At 60.8% G+C, this 24917-nt stretch overlaps 3 protein-coding genes and 1 long non-coding RNA gene across 5 annotated transcripts; 2 read left to right on the top strand and 2 right to left on the bottom strand.

Annotated features, from left to right (window-relative positions):
• Window positions 1–139: 139 nt before the first annotated feature.
• On the bottom strand, window positions 140–15227 carry DCAF11 (DDB1 and CUL4 associated factor 11; the record flags this gene model as incomplete). The annotated part of the gene is made up of 13 exons (XM_049797584.1): window positions 15019–15227; window positions 13872–13925; window positions 13369–13536; window positions 11158–11255; window positions 10947–11071; window positions 9786–9850; window positions 9590–9690; window positions 9357–9506; window positions 8118–8172; window positions 7768–7894; window positions 6477–6662; window positions 5025–5178; window positions 140–293 (listed from the first exon to the last, which is right to left on the bottom strand). Coding segments are annotated over exons 1-13 (1646 nt in total), but the record flags the coding sequence as incomplete, so codon positions are not given.
• LOC126037268 (uncharacterized) lies at window positions 3617–4666 on the top strand. Its single transcript, XR_007505581.1, has 3 exons — window positions 3617–3719; window positions 4175–4216; window positions 4652–4666. It is a non-coding gene; the product is annotated as an uncharacterized LOC126037268 (long non-coding RNA).
• Window positions 14395–24912, bottom strand: LOC126037266 (phosphoenolpyruvate carboxykinase [GTP], mitochondrial-like). Its single transcript, XM_049797583.1, has 7 exons — window positions 24717–24912; window positions 23055–23242; window positions 22145–22307; window positions 19533–19751; window positions 18361–18498; window positions 18177–18272; window positions 14395–16620 (listed from the first exon to the last, which is right to left on the bottom strand). The coding sequence occupies exons 1-7, from the start codon at window positions 24910–24912 to the stop codon at window positions 16166–16168; spliced, it is 1455 nt and encodes a 484-aa protein (XP_049653540.1). The 3' UTR covers window positions 14395–16165.
• On the top strand, window positions 19852–21981 carry LOC126037265 (serine/threonine-protein phosphatase 1 regulatory subunit 10-like). Of its 2 annotated transcripts, none has more exons than XM_049797582.1 (2): window positions 19852–21376; window positions 21749–21981. In XM_049797582.1, exons 1-2 carry the CDS (start codon window positions 19915–19917, stop codon window positions 21979–21981), a joined length of 1695 nt encoding a protein of 564 aa, XP_049653539.1. In that variant the 5' UTR covers window positions 19852–19914. The 2 variants fall into 2 exon arrangements, 1 of the variants encoding a protein (XP_049653539.1); XR_007505580.1 differs by lacking the exon at window positions 19852–21376 and adding an exon at window positions 21475–21664 and having other exon boundaries at window positions 21749–21826.
• Window positions 24913–24917: the final 5 nt, after the last annotated feature.

The raw sequence follows: 24917 nt of genomic DNA, 5'->3' as shown, positions 1-24917 counted from the left end.
CCCCACTCCCTAAACCACGCCCCCGCCCTCCAAACCACGCCCCCACCCTCCAAACCACGCCCCCATGCCCCCAACCACGCCTCCACCCCGCCCCCCGCGCCGCGGCCCCGCCCCCCGCGCCGCGGCCCCGCCCCCTCACCCAGCACCGCCCCCGAGGCGCAGCCCGTGCCCAGGAAGGCCCCGCCCCCCCCCGCGGGGCGGGGACAGGCGGCAGCGCAGTAGCGTGTGCAGCACCGCGTGACCCCGGTACGTCATCAGCGAGCTGTCGCCCGGCAACGGCGCCGTCGCCATGGCTGCGGGGACAAGGACACGCCCACCGTCGCCATGGCGACCGGGAAAGCGCGGGCAGCCCGGCCACGCCCCCCCCCCCCCCCCCCCGCGCGCGTCTCCATGGCGACAGGGAAAAGCGCGGGCGTCCCGGCCACGCCCCCTCCCCGTCGCCATGGCGACCGGCCCGCGGCCACACCCCCTCCCCCGCTTGGTTGCCACGGCAACCAGGAAGTGCGGCGGGGGCGGGGCTAGTTACCATGACATTGGTCTAACTACCCAAAGGTTGGGCCTAATTAACTCAGGGTGGGGCTAATTAACTCGGGGAGGGGCTAATTAACATGACATTGGTCTAATTACCCCAAGGTTGGGCCTAATTACATCAAGGTTGCGACTAATTACCCCAAGGTTGGGCCTAATTACTCCAAGTTTGGGCCTAATTACCCAAGGTTGGGCTAATTACCCCAAGGATGGGTCTAATTAACTCAGGGTGGGGCTAATTAACATGACATTGGTCTAATTACCCCAAGGTTTGGCCTACTTACCCCAAGGTTGGGCCTAATTACTCCAAGGTTGGGCCTAATTACCCCAAGGTTGGGCTAATTACGCCCAGGATGGCTCTAATTAACTCAGGGTGGGGCTAATTAACATGACATTGGTCTAATTACCCCAAGGTTGGGCCTAATTACTCCAAGGTTGGGCCTAATTACCCCAAGGTTGGGCTAATTACACCCAGGATGGCTCTAATTAACTCAGGGTGGGGCTAATTAACATGACATTGGTCTAATTACCCCAAGGTTGGGCCTAATTACACCAAAGTTGGGCCTAATTACCCAAGGTTGGGCTAATTACCCCCAGGATGGGTCTAATTAACTCAGAGTGGGGCTAATTAACATGACATTGGCCTAATTACCCTTAAGGTTGGGCCTAATTACCCCAAGGTTGGGCCTAATTACCCCAAAGTTGGGCCTAATTACCCAAGGTTGGGCCTAATTACCCCAAAGTTGGGCCTAATTACCCAAGGTTGGGCTAATTACCCCCAGGATGGGTCTAATTAACTCAGGGTGGGGCTAATTACCATGACATTGGTCTAATTACCCCAAGGATGGGCCTAATTACTCCAAGGTTGGGCCTTATTACCCCAAGGTTGGGCTAATTACGCCCAGGATGGCTCTAATTAACTCAGGGTGGGGCTAATTAACATTACATTGGTCTACCCTAAGGTTGGGTCTAATTACCTCAAAGATGGGTCTAATTAACTCAGGGTGGGGCTAATTAACATGACATTGGTCTAATTACCCCAAGGTTGGGCCTAATTACCCCAAGTTTGGACCTAATTACTCCAAGGTTGGGCCTAACTACCCCCAGGATGGATCTAATTAACTCAGGGTGGAGCTAATTACCATGACATTGGCCTAATTACCCCAAGGTTGGGCCTAATTACCCCAAGGTTGGACTAATTACCCCAAGGTTGGGCCTAATTACCCCAAGGTTGGGACTAATTACCTCAAGTTTGGGACTAATTACCTCAAGGTTGGACCTAATTACCCCAATGTTGGGACTAATTACCCCCAGGATGGGTCTAATTACCCCAAAGTTGGGTCTAATTACCCCAAGGTTGGGCCTAATTACCTCAAAGATGGGTCTAATTAACTCAGGGTGGGGCTAATTAACATGACATTGGTCTAATTACCCCAAGGTTTGGCCTAATTACCCCAAGGTTGGGCCTAATTACTCCAAGTTTGGGCCTAATTACCCCAAAGTTGGGCCTAATTACTCCAAGGTTGGGCCTAATTACCCCAAGGTTGGGCTAATTACACCCAGGATGGCTCTAATTAACTCAGGGTGGGGCTAATTAACATGACATTAGTCTAACTACCCCAAGGTTGGGCCTAATTACCCCAAGGTTGGGCCTAATTACCCCAAAGTTGGGCCTAATTACCCAAGGTTGGGCCTAATTACTCCAAGTTTGGGCCTAATTACCCAAGGTTGGGCTAATTACCCCAAGGATGGGTCTAATTAACTCAGGATGGGGCTAATTAACATGACATTGGTCAAATTACCCCAAGGTTGGGCCTAATTACCCCAAGGATGGGCCTAATTACCCCAAAGTTGGGCCTAATTACCCCAAGGTTGGGCTAATTACACCCAGGATGGGTCTAATTAACTCAGGGTGGGGCTAATTAACATGACATTGGCCTAATTACCCCAAGGTTGGGCCTAATTACCCCAAGTTTGGACCTAATTACTCCAAGGTTGGGCCTAACTACCCCCAGGATGGATCTAATTAACTCAGGGTGGAGCTAATTACCATGACATTGGCCTAATTACCCCAAGGTTGGGCCTAATTACCCCAAGGTTGGACTAATTACCCCAAGGTTGGGCCTAATTACCCCAAGGTTGGGACTAATTACCACAAGTTTGGGACTAATTACCTCAAGGTTGGACCTAATTACCCCAATGTTGGGACTAATTACCCCCAGGATGGGTCTAATTACCCCAAAGTTGGGTCTAATTACCCCAAGGTTGGGCCTAATTACCTCAAAGATGGGTCTAATTAACTCAGGGTGGGGCTAATTAACATGACATTGGTCTAATTACCCCAAGGTTTGGCCTAATTACCCCAAGGTTGGGCCTAATTACTCCAAGTTTGGGCCTAATTACCCCAAAGTTGGGCCTAATTACTCCAAGGTTGGGCCTAATTACCCCAAGGTTGGGCTAATTACACCCAGGATGGCTCTAATTAACTCAGGGTGGGGCTAATTAACATGACATTAGTCTAACTACCCCAAGGTTGGGCCTAATTACCCCAAGGTTGGGCCTAATTACCCCAAAGTTGGGCCTAATTACCCAAGGTTGGGCCTAATTACTCCAAGTTTGGGCCTAATTACCCAAGGTTGGGCTAATTACCCCAAGGATGGGTCTAATTAACTCAGGATGGGGCTAATTAACATGACATTGGTCTAATTACCCCAAGGTTGGGCCTAATTACCCCAAGGTTGGGCCTAATTACCCCAAGGATGGGCCTAATTACCCAAGGTTGGGCTAATTACACCCAGGATGGGTCTAATTAACTCAGGGTGGGGCTAATTAACATGACATTGGCCTAATTACCCCAAGGTTGGGCCTAATTACCCCAAGTTTGGACCTAATTACTCCAAGGTTGGGCCTAACTACCCCCAGGATGGATCTAATTAACTCAGGGTGGAGCTAATTACCATGACATTGGCCTAATTACCCCAAGGTTGGACTAATTACCCCAAGGTTGGGCCTAATTACCCCAAGGTTGGACTAATTACCCCAAGGTTGGGCCTAATTACCCCAAGGTTGGGACTAATTACCTCAAGTTTGGGCCTAATTACCTCAAGGTTGGACCTAATTACCCCAATGTTGGGACTAATTACCCCCAGGATGGGTCTAATTACCCCAAAGTTGGGTCTAATTACCCCAAGGTTGGGCCTAATTACCTCAAAGATGGGTCTAATTAACTCAGGGTGGGGCTAATTAACATGACATTGGTCTAATTACCCCAAGGTTTGGCCTAATTACCCCAAGGTTGGGTCTAATTACCTCAAAGATGGGTCTAATTAACTCAGGGTGGGGCTAATTAACATGACATTGGCCTAATTACCCCAAGGTTGGGCCTAATTACCCCAAGTTTAGACCTAATTACTCCAAGGTTGGGCCTAACTACCCCCAGGATGGATCTAATTAACTCAGGGTGGAGCTAATTACCATGACATTGGCCTAATTACCCCAAGGTTGGGCCTAATTACCCCAAGGTTGGACTAATTACCCCAAGGTTGGGCCTAATTACCCCAAGGTTGGGACTAATTACCTCAAGTTTGGGACTAATTACCTCAAGGTTGGACCTAATTACCCCAATGTTGGGACTAATTACCCCCAGGATGGGTCTAATTACCCCAAAGTTGGGTCTAATTACCCCAAGGTTGGGCCTAATTACCTCAAAGATGGGTCTAATTAACTCAGGGTGGGGCTAATTAACATGACATTGGTCTAATTACCCCAAGGTTGGGCCTAATTACCCCAAGGTTGGGCCTAATTACCCCAAGGATGGGCCTAATTACCCCAAAGTTGGGCCTAATTACCCCAAGGTTGGGCTAATTACACCCAGGATGGGTCTAATTAACTCAGGGTGGGGCTAATTAACATGACATTGGCCTAATTACCCCAAGGTTGGGCCTAATTACCCCAAGTTTGGACCTAATTACTCCAAGGTTGGGCCTAATTACCCCAAGGTTGGACTAATTACCCCAAGGTTGGGCCTAATTACCCCAAGGTTGGGACTAATTACCTCAAGTTTGGGCCTAATTACCTCAAGGTTGGACCTAATTACCCCAATGTTGGGACTAATTACCCCCAGGATGGGTCTAATTACCCCAAAGTTGGGTCTAATTACCCCAAGGTTGGGCCTAATTACCCTCAGGATGGATCTAATTAACTCAGGGTGGAGCTAATTACCATGACATTGGCCTAATTACCCCAAGGTTGGGCCTAATCACCCCACGTTGTTTCTAATTAACCCAGGGCCCTGCTAATTAACCCAGCCTTGCTCCTAATCCCCCCGACCATGTCTCTAATTACCCCGGGGCGCTTAATTACCCCCCCCCCCAGGCCGCCCTCCCCCTCCCCCCCCTCCCCCCAAGTCGCCTTCCCTCCCCCTTCGCCCTCCAGCCTACTTAACGACCTAATTAAGGGCCACCCGACTTAATTAACCCGCGGCCCCGCCCCCTTACCCCGCCTGGGCGCCCGCTGCCAACGATAGTCCCAGCTTTGCCGGGCGACGGCGCGGCGGGCGGCGGCCAATCCGCCGGGGCCGGCGGGGCGGCGCAAATCCCAAAGTTTGGCCGTTTGGTCTTTGGAGTTGGACACCAGGTAACGCCCGTCGCCCTAAAAAGGGCAAAAGGGAGGGGCGGGGTTAAGGTCACGGGGGTCAAGGGCGTGGCCAAAAAAAAAAAGGGGGCGGGGACGGGCAACGGGTAGGGATTTGAGGGTCTCCCGGTGACGCCGATGGCGTCTTCGGGGAGTTGCCCGGTTTGACCAGTTGCACCGTAAGGTCGTCCCAGTTGACCCCCGTTGACCCCCGTTGACCCCAGTTGACCCCCGTTGACCCCCGTTGACCCATAGACCCTTCCCAGTGCTCCCAGTACCAGCCATGACATCTCCAGGGCTTCTAGAGAGCTTCCCAGTTTGACCAGTTGCACCATAAGGGCATCCCAGTTGACCCCAGACTCTTCCCAGTTGACCCCAGTCCCTCCCAGTTGACCCCCAGCTCCCTCCCAGTTGACCCCACCCCCTCCCAGTTGACCCCCAGCTCCCTCCCAGTTGACCCCACCCCCTCCCAGTTGACCCCCAGCTCCCTCCCCGTTGACCCCACCCCCTCCCAGTTGACCCCACCCCCTCCCAGTTGACCCCAGCTCCCTCCCAGTTGACCCCACCCCCTCCCAGTTGACCCCCAGCTCCCTCCCCGTTGACCCCACCCCCTCCCAACTGACCCCAGCTCCCTCCCAGTTGAGCCCACCCCTTCCCACTCCCTCCCAGTTGACCCCAGCTCCCTCCCAGTTAACCCCAGTCCCTCCCAGTTGACCCCCAGCTCCCTCCCCGTTGACCCCACCCCCTCCCAATTGACCCCAGCTCCCTCCCAGTTGAGCCCACCCCTTCCCACTCCCTCCCAGTTGACCCCAGCTCCCTCCCAGTTAACCCCAGTCCCTCCCAGTTGACCCCCAGCTCCCTCCCCGTTGACCCCACCCCCTCCCAGTTGACCCCAGCTCCCTCCCAGTTGAGCCCACCCCTTCCCACTCCCTCCCAGTTGACCCCAGCTCCCTCCCAGTTAACCCCAGTCCCTCCCAGTTGACCCCCAGCTCCCTCCCAGTTGACCCCACCCCCTTCCAGTTGACCCCCAGCTCCCTCCCAGTTGACCCCACCCCTTCCCACTCCCTCCCAGTTGACCCCACCCCCTTCCAGTTGACCCCCAGCTCCCTCCCAGTTGACCCCACCCCTTCCCACTCCCTCCCAGTTGACCCCACCCCCTCCCAGTTGACCCCCAGCTCCCTCCCAGTTGACCCCACCCCTTCCCACTCCCTCCCAGTTGACCCCACCCCCTCCCAGTTGACCCCCAGCTCCCTCCCAGTTGACCCCGGCCCCTTCCCACTCCCCCCCCAGGCCCCTCCCCCCCAAGCCCCACCCACCCGGGGGTGGAGGAAGGTGATGCCGTCGCGGTGACCGGCCAAGAGGCCGACGGGGCGGGGCCGCCCCTCCCCCAGGCACCGCCGGTCCCACGCCCGGCAGACGCCGTCGTCGCCCCCCGACAGCAGGAGCTGCCCCCCCGCGTCCCCCAGCGCCACCGCGTTGACGTCGTCCTCGTGGGCCTCCACCTGGGGGCGGGGCCGAGGGAGGGGGCGGGGTCAGGGGAAGGGCGGGGTGGAGGGAGGGGCGGGGTCAGGGGAAGGGCGGGGGCAAGGGAGGGGCGAGGAGGTGGGGAAGACGGTCGGGGAGGGAGGGGCCGCGGGGTGGAGTTGGGGGGCGGAGGGGGGTGTCGGAACCCGGGGGCGGGGCTTGAGACCCATAGGGTGGCCTTCAGCCCCATAGCGGGGTCTTCAGCCCCATAGAAGGGTCTTCAGCCCCATAGCGGGGTCTTGAGACCCATAGAAGGGCCTCGAGACCCATAGCAGGGTCTTGAGCCCCATAGCGGGGTCTTCAGCCCCATAGCAGGGTCTGGAGACCCATAGCGGGGTCTTCAGACCCATAGCGGGGTCTTGAGACCCATAGAAAGGCCTTGAGACCCATAGCGGGGTCTTTAGCCCCATAGTGGGGTCTTCAGCCCCATAGAAGGGTCTGGAGACCCATAGCGGGGTCTTCAGCCCCATAGCGGGGTCTTGAGACCCATAGAAAGGCCTTGAGACCCATAGCGGGGTCTTTAGCCCCATAGCGGGGTCTTCAGCCCCATAGTGGGGTCTTGAGACCCATAGCAGGGTCTTCAGCCCCATAGCGTGCCCTTGAGCCCTATAGAAGGGTCATCACCCCCATAGCGGGGCCTTGAGCCCCATAGCGGGGTCTTCAGCCCCATAGTGGGGTCTTCAGCCCCATAAAAGGGTCTTGAGCCCCATAGCGAGGTTTTCAGCCCCATAGCATGGCCTTGAGCCCCATAGAAGGGCCTTCAGCCCCATAGCGTAGCCTTCAGCCCCATAGCGGTACCTTGAGACCCATAGCGGGGTCTACGGCCCCACAGCGGGGTCTTGAGCCCCATAGTGGGGTCTTGAGACCCATAGCGCGGTCTTCAGCCCCATAGCATGTCCTTCAGCCCCATAGCGTCACCTCCAGCCCCATAGCGCGCCCCCAACCCCCCTCCCCAGACCCAACCCCTCCCCCCACAACGATCTATGGGGCCGCCCCACATGGACCCCAACCCCTCCCCCCAACCCCCACGGGAAGGGGTGTGGCCCACCCCGCCCCCGCCCCCGCCCGCGCCGTGGGGCTGACCCGTAGGACGCGGCGTTGGACCTCCCGGTCGTAGATGTAGAGGCAGCCGTCGTTGGCTCCGCCCACCACCTCCCGCCCATCCGGCCCCACGGCCAATGAGAAGACGGCGAAGCGGCGTTCCTCCGGCCTGGGGGCGGGGGAGGGGAGGGGTGGGTGGGGTAAAGGGGCGGGGCACCGTGGGGCTGGGACCCACATCTCCTCCAACCTGACCCATAGGCCCCGCCTCCCCCGCCCCATAGATCTCTGGTGGCCCCGCCTCCCCGCCCCACATCTCCCCGGTGGCCCCGCCCCCCTGCCCCACATCTCCCCGGTGGCCCCGCCCCCGGCCCCGCCCACCGGCCCACACCCACCGCAGGTCGAGGGCCGTGTGGTTGTCGCCGTCCCCGTAGATGTCGTAGACGTGGACTGGGCGGGGCCGGAAAAGAAGAGGGCGTGTCCTCGTTAGGGCGTGGCCTCTTTAGGCCACGCCCACCTATAGGCCACGCCCCCCCACCTCAGCACAGGGAGAATGAGGGAACGGGGGGGGGGGGTTCGTGGGTGCTCGGGATCTGCCCCCCCTCCCCCCACACAGCGCAAGCTCCACCCCTTTGAGCCAAGCCACGCCCACAGCAACGGACCACGCCCACAGAGCCCAAACCACGCCCCTGGACTCTGAGCCACGTCCTCCGAGCTGGAATAGAGACACTGGGGGAGGGTCAGGCTCTGCCCCACCCCCCCTTTAGGCTCCACCCTCATGGTGTGACCACACCCCCTCGAGCCTAGCCACGCCCCCAGGCCCTAAGCCACGCCCTCGGGCTCTAAGCCACGCCCCCAGACCCATTCCCTGCTGCCAGACCCGCTGCGAGAAAAGCGGTGGGAGGGGTCAAACCACGCCCCAACCCCCTCAGACTCCACCCCTATGGCGTGACCACACCCCCTCGAGCATGGCCACGCCCCCTGGCCCCAAGCCACGCCCCCCAACCCATTCCCCACTACCAGACCCGCCCCAATAAAGGCACCGCGCAGGGCTCAAGCTCCGCCCCGACCCCCTCAGACTCCACCCCTCCGGCGTGACCACGCCCCCTAGCATCTAGCCACGCCCCTAAGCCCCAAGCCACGCCCCCAGGCCCTAAGCCACGCCCCCCAACCCATTCCCCACTACCAGACCCACCCCAATAAAGGCACCGGGGTGGGGTCAAGCTCCGCCCCGACCCCCTCAGACTCCACCCCTATGGCGTGACCACACCCCCTCGAGCATGGCCACGCCCCTTAGCCCCAAGCCACGCCCAGGCCTCAAGCCACGCCCCCCAACCCATTCCCCACTACCAGATCCGCCCCAATAAAGACACCGCGCAGGGCTCAAGCTCCGCCCCGACCCCCTCAGACTCCACCCCTCCGGCGTGACCACGCCCCCTAGCATCTAGCCACGCCCCTAAGCCCCAAGCCACGCCCCAGGCCTCAAGCCACGCCCCCCAACCCATTCCCCACTACCAGACCCACCCCAATAAAGGCACCGGGGTGGGGTCAAGCTCCGCCCCGACCCCCTCAGACTCCACCCCCGCGGCGTGACCACGCCCCATGACCACGCCCCCCCCGGCCACGCCCCTCACCGTAGTCGGACCAGCTGGAGTAGAGGCAGTGGGCGGCGTCGGGGGTGAAGACGACGTCGAGGATGCTCCAGCCGACGTCGCGGCCGCGGGCGGCTCGGAAGAGGCGCAGCCCCTCCCCCCCCCGGCACTCGTAGAGGCGTAGGGTGTGGTCTGGGGAGAGGGGGAGGAGTCAAGGGGGAGGGCGTGGCCTCCTCTCGCCCCATAGATGTGGGGCTCGCCCGCCCCACCGGTACCTTGGCAGGCGGAGACGAAGAGGGAGCCGTCGTCGGAGAAGAGCCCGCAGAACGCTTTTTGGGGGTAGGCGTCGGTGAAGGTCACGTGATTGGGGAGGAAGCTTGGGTGGGGCGGGAAGGGCGGGGTCAAAGGACGAGGCGGGGCGCCCCGCCCTCTCTTCCCGGCCCCGAAATTTTCCCGATTTTCGGCACTTACTGGGAGCCCAGGCGGGATTTCTCGCCCGGGGAGAAGCTGCCGTTGCGGCACCGGCCCCACTCGCGCTGGGGGGCGGGGGGGGGGTGGGTTATTTCGGACCCATAGGAACAACCCCGGACCCACAGAAACGCTCTCAGACCCACAGAAACTGCCTTAGACCCATAGAAAGCACCCAGGACCCATAGAAACAGCCTCAGACCCATAGCAAACCCCCCAGACCCACAGAAACTCCCTTAGACCCATAGAAACTGCCCCAGCCCCATAGAAACACCCCCAGCCCCATAGAAACCCCCTTAGACCCATAGGAACTCACCCAGCCCCATAGAAACTGCCCCAGACCTATAGCATAACCCTCAGACCCATAGAATCCTCTCCCAGACCCACAAAATCCCCCCCAGCCCCATAGAATCCCCCCCAGCCCCATAGAATCCCCCCAGCCCCACAGAATCCCCAGCCCAGCAACATAGAATCCCCCCAGCCCCATAGAATCCTCTCCCAGCCCCACAGATTCCCCATCCCGGCCCCACAGAATCCCCATCCCAGCCCCACAGAATCCCCCCAGCCCCATAGAATCCTCTCCTAGCCCCACAGAATCCCAGCCCAGCCCCATAGATTCCCCCCCAGCCCCATAGATTCCCCCCCAGCCCCACAGAATCCCCTCCCAGCCCCACAGAACCCCACTCCCAGCCCCATAGATTCCCTCCCAGCCCCACAGAACCCGCTCCCAGCCCCACAGAACCCCACTCCCAGCCCCACAGATTCCCCCCAGCCGCACAGAATCCCCCCAGCCGCACAGAATCCCCTCCCAGCCCCACAGAATCCCCATCCCAGCCCCATAGATTCCATCCCAGCCCCACAGAACCCGCTCCCAGCTCCACAGAACCCCACTCCCAGCCCCATAGATTCCCCCCAGCCGCACAGAATCCCCCCAGCCCCACAGAATCCCCTCCCAGCCCCACAGAATCCCCATCCCAGCCCCATAGATTCCCTCCCAGCCCCACAGAACCCGCTCCCAGCCCCACAGAACCCGCTCCCAGCCCCACAGATTCCCCCCAGCCGCACAGAATCCCCTCCCAGCCCCACAGAACCCCACTCCCAGCCCCATAGATTCTCCATCCCAGCCCCATAGATTCCCCCCCAGCCCCACAACCCGCCCCACACCTGGCGGAGGAGGCGGGGCAAGTTCTCCTCCGTGGGGCCGACGCCCCCTCCCCGCCCCACGGCCAATTCCAGCTGGGATTTCAATTCGTGGCCGTCCAGGATCCGGGTGTCGGGGGGAGGCGGGGCTTAAATTGGGGAGGGGGGTGTCACGTGATCTTTCGGGGGGCGGGGCCCCCTGCCCCTCCCCCCCCAGCCCCCTCCCCCCACCTACCTGGGGGGGGGTCCGCCTCGTCCCCTCCCCCATCCCAGGGTTCCTCGTCGGAGTCGGGGGGATCTTGGCCCCTCCCCCGCGCCGGCCCCGCCTGGCTCCTGGAGGGGCGGGACCAGTAGGGGGCGCCCTTCAGGGTGGGGCTGGGGCGGGGCGGGATCTATGGGGCACCCCATAGCGCTCGAATCCCATCCCGCCCCATAGGGCACCCCCTTCCCCTAGAGGGCACCCCATAGGGCGCCTACTGCTATAGGGCGCCCCATAAGCGGCCCCATAGCGCACCCCAGTGCCCCATAGCGCGCCCCATAACCCCTATAGGGAACCCCAGCGCCCCATAAGTCACCCCATAGTGCAACCCACTGCCCCATAGCACACCCCATAACCCCTATAGGGAACCCCAGCGCCCCATAAGCCACACCATAGCGCACCCCAGTGCCCCATAGCGCGCCCCATAACCCCTATAGGGGACCCCAGCGCCCCATAAGCCACCCCATAGTGCAACCCACTGCCCCATAGCGTGCCTCATAACCCCCTGCAGCACCCCAGCACCCCATAAGTTGCCCCATAGCGCACCCCATAACCCCTTAGGGGACCCCAGCGCCCCATAAGTCACCCCATAGCGCACCCCAGTGCCCCATAGCGCGCCCCATAACCCCTATAGGGGACCCCAGCGCCCCATAAGCCACCCCATAGTGCAACCCACTGCCCCATAGAGCGCCCCATGACCCCCTGCAGCACCCCGGCACCCCATAAGTTGCCCCATAGCGCACCCCATAACCCCTTAGGGAACCCCAGCGCCCCATAAGTCACCCCATAGCGCACCCCAGTGCCCCATAGCGCACCCCATAACCCCTATAGGGGACCCCAGCGCCCCATAAGCCACCCCATCGTGCAACCCACTGCCCCATAGAGCGCCCCATAACCCCCTGCAGCACCCCGGCACCCCATAAGTTGCCCCATAGCGCACCCCATAACCCCTTAGGGGATCCCATCGCCCCATAAGTCACCCCATAGTGCAACCCACTGCCCCATAGCGCGCCCCATAACCCCTATAGGGGACCCCAGCGCCCCATAAGCCACCCCATAGCGCACCCCAGTGCCCCACAGAGCACCCCATAACCCCCTGCAGCACCCCGACGCCCCATAAGTTGCCCCATAGCGCGCCCCATAACCCCTATAGGGAACCCCAGCGCCCCATAAGTCACCCCATAGCGCACCCCAGCGCCCCATAAGTCACCCCATAGTGCAACCCACTGCCCCATAGCACGCCCCATAACCCCTATAGGGAACCCCAGCGCCCCATAAGCCACACCATAGCGCACCCCAGTGCCCCATAGCGCGCCCCATAACCCCTATAGGGGACCCCAGCGCCCCATAAGCCACCCCATAGTGCAACCCACTGCCCCATAGCGCGCCTCATAACCCCCTGCAGCACCCCGGCACCCCATAAGTTGCCCCATAGCGCGCCCCATAACCCCTTAGGGGACCCCAGCGCCCCATAAATCGCCCCATAGCGCACCCAACGTCCCATAGGGCACACTGGCACCCCATAAGTCGCCCCATAGCGCACCCCATAACCCCCATAGGGGACCCCAGCGCCCCATAAGTCACCCCATAGGGCACCGCATAACCGCTATAGGGCACACCTTGCTATAGGGCACCCCATAACCCCTACAGGGGACCCCAGCGCCCCATAAGCTGCCCCACAGCGCACCCCATCACCCCATAGGGAGCCCCAGCACCCCGTAAGTCGCCCCATAGGGCCCCATAACCGCTATAGGGCACCCTATAACCCCTATAGGGCACCCCGGTGCCCCATAAGTCACCCCATAGCGCAACCCGCTGCCCCATAGCGCGCCCCATAACCTCTTAGGGGACCCCAGCGCCCCATAAGTCACCCCATAGCGCACCCCAACACCCCACAGGGGACCCCAACACCCCATAAGTCGCCCCATAGCGCGCCCCATAACCGCTATAGGGCACGCCTTGCTATAGGGCACCCCATAACCCCTATAGGGGACCCCAGCGCCCCATAAGCTGCCCCATAGCGCACCCCATAACCTCTTAGGGGACCCCAACACCCCCTAAGTCGCCCCATAGCGCGCCCCATAACCGCTATAGGGCACCCCATAGGGCAGCCCTTGCTATAGGGCGCCCCATAACCCCCAGCGCCCCATAAGTGGCCCCATAAGTGGCCCCACAACCCCCCGTTACCTGCGCAGGAGGAAGGCCAGGACCTGCGCCAGGTCCACGTCCTCTTCCTCTTCCTCTTCCTCTTCCTCTTCCTCTTCCTCTTCCTCCTCTTCTTCCTCTTCCTCGTCCCCCCCGGGGTCCCCCCGAGGCGGGGGGAGGGGCCGCCCGCCCCACCCCCCCCCCCCCCGGCTGTGGGATCCCATTAAAAAAAAAAAAAAAAAAAAAAAAAGAAAAAAAGAAAAAAAAAAAAAAAAAAAAAACCAACAAACTGGGGGGAGGGGGGGGGGGGGGAGGGGCGTCAGGGACCCTCCCCCCACGTTGCCATGGAGACCGCCCCTCCCCCCCCTCCCCCCCAAAAAACCCTCGTTTCAGCCAATCAGAGTCGCCGCTGCCCCCCCCCCCCACCAATCAGGAGCCCCCCCCTGCGCTGACCAATCAGGTGACGCCCACCCCTCCCCCCCCACCCCTCCCCCTCCCCCTCTCGCCCCCCCTCCCCCCCCCCCAACTCTCTCCCCTCCCCCCACCCTTCGTCCGCCGCCGCTTGTTTACGTCCTGCCGCGAGGCCGGAAGGGGCGGGGCTTAGGGAGAAGGGGGAGGTGGGGCAACAGGGCGTGGCCAGCGCGGATTGGACGACGCCCCGTCACGTGGGCTGAGACGCCGAGGGATTGGCTGGGGGCGGGGGGGGGGGGAGGGGAAGAGCGGTGACCGGGCGGATCCGATTGGCCGGAGGGAGGCGGGAGTTGGGCGGGGCAACGGTGATTGGCTGAGGAGGAGGGAGGGGAGCGCTGGCCACGCCCCCCCCCCGCGGGAAGGCAGCCAATGGCGGCCGGCGCGGCCCTGCGTCACCTTTGACCCCACCGTGACCCCCCCAATCCGCTGACCCCCGACCCTCCCCCCCCCCTTAGCGCCGCCGTGGTGACCCCTGGCGTGACCTTTGACCCCCGATGACGTCACGCACCCACCCCCCCCCACCCTTGGCCCCAGTGACACCACACGACCCCTCCCACGTGACCCCTCACCCTCCAATCAGGACACACGACCCCCGAATCCAGTCCGAGCCCCGCCCTAGGGGCTCTTTTATTGGTCCGTCGAGGCCCCGCCCCCAAGGCCACACCCACCCCAGGGGGCGGTCCCCCAGTCTCGCTCAGCGGCCAATGGGAGCGGAGGGCGTGAGGTCAGCAGCCAACCAGGGCGTCGGCCAATGGGACGCGTCGGTCCAGCGGAGGGGGCGGCGCCAATTGGTCAACGCAGGGGATCGGCCAATGGGACGGGCTCATTGGTCAGCGGGGGGGGGGGTGGGGCAAGGGGGCGGGGCCACGGGTCAACAGCCATTGGCCAACGGGGAGGCCGCCCGAGGGGGCGTGGCAACCCCCAGGCTCACGGTGGGTCATCAGCCAACCGGGAGAGGCCGGCCAATGAGAAGGGGCGGGGCCACGGGTCAACGGGAGGCGCTCATTGGTCAAGAGAGACCACCAATGGGAAGCCGGTGACCTCGGCTGGAGGTCAAAGGCGTCAGCCAACAGACCACGAGGTCCAATCAAGGGAGACGTCGGCCAATCAGGGGCAAGATGGCCGGCAAGAGGTCACGGTGGGCGGTCGTGAGGTCACAGTGATGTCATCGCCAGAGGCAGGGGGCGGAGCTTCTGGGCAACGGAGATGGTGGCCACCAACCGGCGACAGTCAACGAAGGCCGACGGCCGCCATTTTACGATGGTTGACCAATGACGGCGGCCACCGACCGGTGCCGGTCGACCGAAGACGACGGCCACCAACTCGCGGCGGTCAACGAAAGACGATGGCCACCAACTTGGCGTGGTCAATGGAAGATGACGGCCACCGACCGGTGATGGTCGACCGAAGCCGATGGCCACCCAACTCATGCCGGTCAACCAACGATGATGGTTGACTGGTCAACCAACGATTTTGGCCACCACCATGATGGTCAACCGAAGACGATGGCCACCACCATGCCGGTCAACCAACGATGGCGGCCACCAACTTGTGGTGGTCAACGGAAGATGACGGCCACCGACCGGTGATGGTCGACCGAAGACGATGGCCACCACCATGCCGGTCAACGAGAGCCGATGGCCACCAACTCATGCCGGTCAGCCAACGATGATGGTTGACCGGTCAACCAACAATGATGGTTGACCGGTCAACCAATGATGCTGGCCACCACCATGCCTGTCAACCAACGATGGCGGCCACCAACTTGTGGTGGTCAACGGAAGATGATGGCCACCAACTCATGCTGGTCAACCAATGATGATGGCCACCACCACGATGGTCATCTTCGGATGGTCAACCGAAGACGATGGCCACCACCATGCCGGTCAACCAATGATGATGGCCACCACCACGATGGTCAACCGAAGACGATGGCCACCACCACGATGGTCAACCGAAGACGATGGCCACCACCACGATGGTCAACCAAAGACGATGGCCACCACCATGCCGGTCAACCAATGATGATGGCCACCACCACGATGGTCAACCGAAGACGATGGCCACCACCATGCCGGTCAACCAATGATGATGGCCACCACCACGATGGTCAACCGAAGACGATGGCCACCACCACGATGGTCAACCAAAGACGATGGCCACCACCATGCCGGTCAACCAATGATGATGACCACCACCATGATGGTCAACGAAAGACGATGGCCACCAACTCACGCCGGTCAACCAACGATGACGGCCGCCACCGCCACGGTCAACAACCGATGCTGGCCACCAACTCACGCCGGTCACCAAGGGGTGATGGTCAACCGCCGCCGCCGGCCACGCCCCCACCGCGCCCGCCCGCCCCTCACATCTTCTTGAGCCGTTCCTCCAGGGCGCTCAACTCTCCCATCACCTCCTTGGGCAGATCTTGACCGAAATTCTCCTCGTAGTAACGCCGCAACTCGCGGGCCTCCTTCTCCCAAAACGGGCGGGAGACGGGGAAGAGGTCGGCGTAGGAAACGCCGGGAAGCCCGCCGAGATCCAAAGCGTCTTCTCGCGGCACCAAACCCACCGGCGTGGTTTTGGCGTTGTCTTCTCCCGCCACCCGGCTACAGATCCAAGCCAGGACGCGGGCGTTGTGACCGAAACCCGGCCAAAGGAAGCGGCCGGCGCCGTCCCGCAGGAACCAGTTGACGTGGAAGATGCGCGGCAGGCGGGCGCCCGCCCGTTCGCCGACGGCCAACCAGTGGGCCAGGTACTGCCCGGCGTTGTAACCGAAGAAGGGTCTCATGGCGAAGGGGTCGTGCATCAGGCGGCGGCCTGGGAGGGGGCGGGGCCGAGGGCGGGGTGGTCACCGGGAGGCGGGGACGCCGCCCCGGGGTTAGGGGGCACTGGGAGATGGTTATGGGGCACTGGGACATGGTGGGACGGGGTTATGGGGCTGGTGGGAGAGGGTGGGATGGGGTTATGGGGCACTGGGACGGGGTTGTGGGGCACTGGGACATGGTGGGACGAGGTTATGGGGCTGGTGGGATGTTGGGGTCAACAGTTGACAGGGTTATGGGGCACTGGGAGATGGTTATGGGGCACTGGGACATGGTGGGATGGGGTTAGGGGGCACTGGGATGGGGTTATGGGGCACTGGGAGATGGTTATGGGGCACTGGGACATAGTGGGACGGGGCTATGAGGCACTGGGACAGGGTTATGGGGCACTGGGACAGGGTGGGATGGGGTTATGGGGCACTGGAAGATGGTTATGGGGCACTGGGAGATGGTGGGACGGGGTTGTGGGGCACTGGGACAGGGTTATGGGGGTGGTGGGATGTTGGGGTCAACAGTTGACGGGGTTATGGGGCACTGGGAGATGGTTATGGGGCACTGGGACATGGCGGGACGGGGCTATGGGGCTGGTGGGACATTGGGGTCAACAGTTGACAGGGTTATGGGGCACTGGGAGATGGTTATGGGGCACTGGGACAGGGTGGGACAGGGTTAGGGGGCACTGGGACAGGGTGGGATGGGGTTAGGGGGCACTGGGACAGGGTTAGGGGGCACTGGGACAGGGTGGGACGGGGTTGTGGGGCACTGGGATGGGGTTATGGGGCTGGTGGGATGTTGGGGTCAACAGTTGATGGGGTTATGGGGCACTGGGAGATGGTTATGGGGCACTGGGACATGGTGGGATGGGGTTATGGGGCACTGGGACGGGGTGGGACGGGGTTATGGGGCTGCTGGGAGAGGGTGGGATGGGGTTATGGGGCACTGGGACGGGGTTGTGGAGCACTAGGACATGGTGGGATGAGGTTATGGGGCTGGTGGGACATCGGGGTCAACAGTAGATGGGGTTATGGGGCACTGGGATGGGGTGGGACGGGGTTGTGGGGCTGGTGGGATGTTGGGGTCAACAGTTGATGGGGTTATGGGGCACTGGGACGGGGTTATGGGGCACTAGGATGGGGTGGGACAGGGTTATGGGGCACTGGGACAGGGTTATGGGGCTGGTGGGATGTTGGGGTCAACGGTTCATGGGGTTATGGGGCACTGGGACACGGTGGGACGGGGTTATGGGGCTGGTGGGATGTTGGGGTCAACAGTTGACGGGGTTATGGGGCACTGGGACATGGTTATGGGGCACTGGGACAGGGTGGGACGGGGTTATGGGGCTGGTGGGACATTGGGGTCAACAGTTGATGGGGTTCCGGGGCAGCGGGACGGGGTGGGACGCGGTTATGGGGCCGGCGGGACTTAGTTCTGGGGCCGGCGGGACGTCAGGGTCAACAGCAGATGGGGTTACGGGGCCGGCGGGTCGAAGGGGGCCGCGGCCAGCGGGGGCGGCGTTTCGGGAGCCGGCCGGGGCCACGGGGCGGGGCTCACCGGTGTGCTCGGCGGCGGCGGTGGCCTCGCTCCTCATGGCGCTTCCGACGAAGACGCCGTGGCGCCAGTTGAAGGCCTCGTAGACCAAGGGCACCCCTGCCGAGAAAGACCGGCCGATGCCGTCGACCGCCTCGGCCCTTCCGAGAAAAGCCGGGCGGCCAATCCGAGCGAAGGGGGCGTTTACCTTCGGGTCTCCGCCCCCCGAAAATGATGGCGTCGATGGGGACGCCCTCGGGGTCTTCCCAAGCCGGGTCCATGATGGGACACTGGTTGGCCGGGGCGCAGAAGCGGGAGTTGGGATGGGCGCAAGGTTGAGGGTCACCTAGAAGGAGTTGACCGGAAGATGTTGAGAAAGACGCGTTGGGAGGGGCAGAGCCGGGGGGGCGGAGCTTGAAAAAAAAAAAAGAAAGCCCCCGAAACACCCCCCAGAAACCCCAAGAAACTCCCCAAGAACCCCCCCCCAAGAAACAACCCCCCCCCCCCCCCCAAGAACCCCCCCAGAAAAACCCAAGAACAAAAACCCCCCAAGAACAAAAACCCCCCAAGAACAAACCAAGGAAACCCCCAGAAACACCCCAAGAAAAACCCAAACCCCCCCCAAGAAAAAAACCCCCAGGAAAAAAACCCCCAGGAAAAAAACCCCCAAGAAAAAAAACCACCAAGAAAAAAAACCCCCAAGAAAAAAAACCCCCAAGAAAAAAACCCCCAAGAAAAAAAACCCAAGAAAAAAAACCCAAGAAAAAAACCCCCAAGAAAAAAACCCCCAAGAAAAAAACCCCCAAGAAAAAAACCCCCAAGAAAAAAACCCCCAAGAAACCCCCAAGAAAAAACCCAAGAAACCCCCAAGAAAAAACCCCAAGAAAAAACCCCAAGAAAAAACCCCAAGAAACCCCCAAGAAAAAACCCAAGAAAAAAAACCAAGAAAAACACCCAAGAAAAAAAACCCAAGAAAAAAAACCCAAGAAACCCCCCAAGAAACCCCCCAAGAAACCCCCCCAAGAAACCCCCCAAGAAACCCCCCAAGAAACCCCCAAGAAGAAACCCAAGAAAAAAAACCCCCCAAGAAAAAAAACCCAAGAAAAAAAACCCAAGAAAAAAAACCCAAGAAAAAAAACCCAAGAAACCCCCAAGAAAAAACCCAAGAAACCCCCCAAGAAACCCCCCAAGAAAAAAACCCAAGAGAAAAAACCCAAGAGAAAAAACCCAAGAGAAAAAACCCAAGAGAAAAAACCCAAGAGAAAAAACCCAAGAGAAAAAACCCAAGAAAGAAACCCAAGAAACCCCCAAACCCCCCCCCCAAAACCCCCCCAAAAACCCCCCCAAAAACCCCCCCAAACCCCCCCCGAAGGCCCTCACCGGGCGCCCACGGCTGCCCCAGCCAAGAGGTGACGGTGGTGCCGGGGCCGAGGGGCTGGTCGATGCCCTCCCAGTAGACGGCGCCGTCGCTGGTTCGGCCGACGTTGGTGAAGATGGTGTTGCGGCGGATGGTGAGCATGGCGTTGGGGTTGGTGCGCATGGACGTCCCCGGCGCCACGCCGAAAAAGCCGCTCTCGGGGTTGATGGCGCGGAGGCGGCCTAAAAAAAAAATAAAAAAAAAAAAAATGGGGGAACCGGCCGCGGTGAGGGGCGGTCGCGGGGACGCCCGGGAGGAGGGCGAGGGGTTCGGGGGTCACCACGAAGGTGGGACATTGGGGCCGCCGCGGCCGGGAGAAGCCAAAGGTCGTGGGCCAACGTGGCCATGGGGCCGCCGTGGCCGGGAGAAGCCAAGGGTCTTGGCCACCACAGACATGGGGCCACCGTGGCCGGGACAAGCCAAGGGTCTTGGCCACCACGGACATGGGGCCACCGTGGCCACGACAAGCCAAGGGTCTTGGCCACCGTGGCCGGGACAAGCCAAGGGTCTTGGCCACCGTCGCCGGGACAAGCCAAGGGTCTTGGCCACCGTCGCCGGGACAAGCCAAGGGTCTTGGCCACCGTCGCCGGGACAAGCCAAGGGTCTTGGCCACCGTCGCCGGGACAAGCCAAGGGTCTTGGCCACCGTCGCCGGGACAAGCCAAGGGTCTTGGCCACCGTCGCCGGGACAAGCCAAGGGTCTTGGCCACCGTCGCCGGGACAAGCCAAGGGTCTTGGCCACCGTCGCCGGGACAAGCCAAGGGTCTTGGCCACCGTCGCCGGGACAAGCCAAGGGTCTTGGCCACCGTCGCCGGGACAAGCCAAGGGTCTTGGCCACCGTCGCCGGGACAAGCCAAGGGTCTTGGCCACCACGGACATGGGGCCACCACAGCCAGGACAAGCCAAGGGTATTGGCCACCATGGCTGGGACAAGCCAAGGGTCTTGGCCACCGTGGACATGGGGCCACCACAGCCAGGAAAACCCAAGGATATTGGCCACCATGGCCGGGACAAGCCAAGGGTATTGGCCACCACGGACATGGGGCCACCGTGGCCGGGACAAGCCAAGGGTATTGGCCACCGTGGCCAGGACAAGCCAAGGGTATTGGCCACCGTGGCCAGGACAAGCCAAGGGTATTGGCCACCGTGGCCAGGACAAGCCAAGGGTATTGGCCACCGTGGCCAGGACAAGCCAAGGGTATTGGCCACCGTGGCCAGGACAAGCCAAGGGTATTGGCCACCGTGGCCAGGACAAGCCAAGGGTATTGGCCACCGTGGCCAGGACAAGCCAAGGGTATTGGCCACCGTGGCCAGGACAAGCCAAGGGTATTGGCCACCGTGGCCAGGACAAGCCAAGGGTATTGGCCACCGTGGCCAGGACAAGCCAAGGGTATTGGCCACCACGGACATGGGGCCACCGTGGCCGCAACAAGCCAAGGGTCTTGGCCACCGTGGACATGGGGCCACCACGGCCAGGAAAACCCAAGGGTCTTGGCCACTGTGGCCGGGACAAGCCAAGGATCTTGGCCACCACGGACATGGAGCCACCACAGCCAGGACAAGCCAAGGGTCTTGGCCACCGTGGACATGGGGCCACCACAGCCAGGAAAACCCAAGGGTCTTGGCCACCATGGCCGGAAGAACCCAAAGGTCCTGGGCCACCATGATATGGGACATTGGAGCCACCATGGCCGCAACTCAAGGGTCCTGGGCCACCACGACATGGGACATTGGAGCCACCATGGCCACTACTCAAGGGTCTTGGGCCACCACGGACATGGGGCCACCGTGGCCAGGAGATCCCAAGTGTCCCAGAGCCACCATGGCCACGATGAACCCAAGGGTCCTGGGCCACCATGGCCAGGAAAACCCAAGGGTCCTGGGCCACCATGGCCATGGGGCCACCATGGCCAGTAGAGCCCAAGGCTCCTGAGCCACCATTGCCAGGATGAACCCAAGGGTCCTGGGCCACCATGACATGGGACATTGCAGCCACCATGGCCACAACTCAAGGGTCTTGGCCACCATGTCAAGGAGAACCAAAGGGTTTTGGGCCACCACGGACATGGGGCCACCGTGGCCAGGAGATCCCAAGTGTCCCAGGGCCACCACGGCCAGGAAAACCCAAGGGTCCTGAGGCCACCATGGCCATGGGGCCACCACGGCCAGGAGGACCCAAGGGTCCTGGGCCACCTTGACATGGGACATTGGAGCCACCATGACCAGGAGAAGGCAAGTGTCCCAGGGCCACCACGGCCAGGAGAACCCAAGGGTCCTGGGCCACCATGGATATGGGAGATGGGGCCACCACGGCCGGGAGAGCCCACGGGTCCTGGGCCACCACGGCCAAGAGAGCCCACGGGTCCTGGGCCACCACGGCCAAGAGAGCCCACGGGTCCTGGGGCCACCATGACACGGGACATTGAAGCCACCACGGCCAGGAAAACCCGTGGGTCTTGGGCCACCACGGCCAGAAGAACCCAACCCACCAGATGAAGCTCCCCCCAAATAACAAAAAGAACCCTGGCATCCCGGCCACGCCTCCCCCACCGGGAAGGGACCCCGCCCGCCGTCACCTTCGGCGTCGAACTTCATCCAGGCGATGTCATCGCCGACGCAGTGGACGCGCCAACCGGGGAGGGCCGGGGTCATCATGGCCAGGTTGGTCTTGCCGCAGGCGCTGGGGAAGGCGGCGGCCACGTAGCGTTTCTTGCCCGCCGGGTCCGTCACGCCCAGGATCTGTATTTTTTTTGGGGGGGACACACCCCAAATTTGGGAGGGGACGCACGTGTCAGGGAGCCAGGAGGGCGGGGAGGGGCCCCCCAAAACCCCCAAGGGACCTACAAGCTCCCAAAGGACCCAAAAAGTGTCCCAAGGGACCCACCCCCCCACCCTGAGGAAGCCCAATATCGGATTTAAGATACCCCAAACCCCTAAAAAACCTCCCCAAAAATCCCGTTTCCACAAAGGGGTCCCCCAAAACCCCTTGAGACCCCCCAAAACCCTTTGAGAGCCTCCCACTGCACCTGCTTCCCCCGTTCGTCCCCCTAAAAATCCCAACCCGCCCCACCAAAAAGACCCCAACGTGCCCCAAAAAGACCCCAACGTGCCCCAAAAAGACCCCAACGTGCCCCAAAAAGACCCCAACGTGCCCCAAAAAGACCAAATCAGCACCCAAAATCCCCAACGTGCCCCAAGAAAGATCCCAGCCCGCCCCCAAAAATCCCCAACCTGCCCCCAAAACCCCAAGCCCACCCCAAAAAGACCCAATCTGCATCCAAAAGACCCAACCCGCCCCCCAAAAAACCCAATCAGCACCCAAAAAACTGCCAACCCGCCCCAAAACCCCCAATCAGCACCCAAAAAACCCCCAATCAGCACCCAAAAAACTGCCAACCCGCACCCAAAAAACCCCCAACCCACCCCAAAAAAGACCCCAACCCGTGTGTCCCCCCCCCCAAAAAGAGGGCGCTCCCCCGAAATCACCAGCATGTGCTCGGCCAGCCAGCCCTCGTCGCGCGCCAGGCGGGAAGCGATGCGAAGGGCGAAACATTTTTTCCCCAGGAGGGAATTTCCTCCGTAGCCGCTCCCGAAGGAAACGATGCGTCGTTGGTCGGGGAGGTGGGCCACCAGCGTCCGCGCGGGGTCGCAGGGCCACTGGCTGACGAGGGGCTCTGGGGAAAAAAGGGTTCGCGACACGCGGAAAAAAAAGGGTTCGCGACACGCGGAAAAAAAAGGGTTCGCGACACGCGGAAAAAAAAGGGTTCGCGACACGCGGAAAAAAAAGGGTTCGCGACACGCGGAAAAAAAAGGGTTCGCGACACGCGGAAAAAAAAGGGTTCGCGACACGCGGAAAAAAAAGGGTTCGCGACACGCGGAAAAGGTTAAGAAACCTGGAAAAAAGAGGGTCAACGAAACGCGCGGAAAAAAAGAGGCTCAACGAAACCGAAAAGGTCAACGAAACGCGGGAAAAAAGGGTTCAAGAAACCAAAAGGGTCAACGAAACGCGGGAAAAAAGGGTTCAAGAAACCAAAAGGGTCAACGAAACGCAGAAAAAAGAGGGTTCAAGAAACGCAGAAAAAAGAGGGTTCAAGAAACGCGCGGAAAAAAAGAGGCTCAACGAAACCGAAAGGGTCAACGAAACGCGGGAAAAAAGGGTTCAAAAAACCGAAAGGGTCAACGAAACGCGGAAAAAAGAGGGTCAACGAAACGCGGAAAAAAGAGGGTCAACGAAACGCGCGGAAAAAAAGAGGCTCAACGAAACCGAAAAGGTCAATGAAACGCGGGAAAAAAGGGTTCAAGAAACCGAAAGGGTCAATAAAACGTGGAAAAAAGAGGATTCAAGAAACGCGGAAAAAAGAGGGTTCAAGAAACAGAAAAGGTCAACGAAACGCGGAAAAAACCAGGCTCCACGAAACGCGGAAAAAACCAGGCTCCACGAAACCGAAAGGGTCAATGAAACGCGGAAAAAAGAGGGTTCTAGAAACGCGGAAAAAAGAGGGTTCAAGAAACAGAAAAGGTCCACGAAACGCAGAAAAAACCAGGCTCCACGAAACGCGGAAAAAACCAGGCTCCACGAAACCGAAAGGCTCCACGAAACGCGGAAAAAAGAGGGTTCAAGAAACGCGGAAAAAAGAGGGTTCAAGAAACGCGGAAAAAAGAGGGTTCAAGAAACGCGGAAAAGGTCAACAAAACGCGGAAAAAACCAGGCTCCACGAAACGCGGAAAAAAGAGGCTCAAGAAACCGAAAGGGTCAACGAAACGCGGAAAAAAGAGGGTTCAAGAAACGCGGAAAAAAGAGGGTTCAAGAAACGCGGAAAAAAGAGGGTTCAAGAAACAGAAAAGGTCAACGAAACGCGGAAAAAACCAGGCTCCACGAAACGCGGAAAAAACCAGGCTCCACGAAACGCGGAAAAAACCAGGCTCCACGAAACGCGGAAAAAACCAGGCTCCACGAAACGCGGAAAAAACCAGGCTCCACGAAACGCGGAAAAAACCAGGCTCCACGAAACGCGGAAAAGGTTAAGAAACCAGAAAAGAGGGTCAAAACCACACAAAAAGGGGTCAAAACCACACAAAAAGGGGTCAAAACCACACAAAAAGGGGTCAAAAAGGGGTGCGGGGGGGTTTTTTGGGGGTTGGGCTTACCGCGGAGAGGAAGGGGCCGGCCGACGGAGTGGAGGCAGCGAACGAAATCGTCGCGGGCGAGGGCGGGGAAGTTTTGGGGTCCGACGCGCGTCATGATGCGCATGGAGGCGGCGACGTAGGGCGAGTCGGTGAGCTGGAGCCCCACTTTGGCCAGGGGGGACCCCACGGGCCCCATGCTGAAGGGGAGGATGTACATCGTCC

Source organism: Accipiter gentilis, unplaced genomic scaffold (genome assembly GCF_929443795.1).
Source record: "Accipiter gentilis unplaced genomic scaffold, bAccGen1.1, whole genome shotgun sequence".
Lineage (NCBI taxonomy): Eukaryota > Metazoa > Chordata > Aves > Accipitriformes > Accipitridae > Astur > Astur gentilis.
Note: the sequence above shows the minus strand (reverse complement) of the source record. Positions and strands in the feature narration are given on the sequence as shown.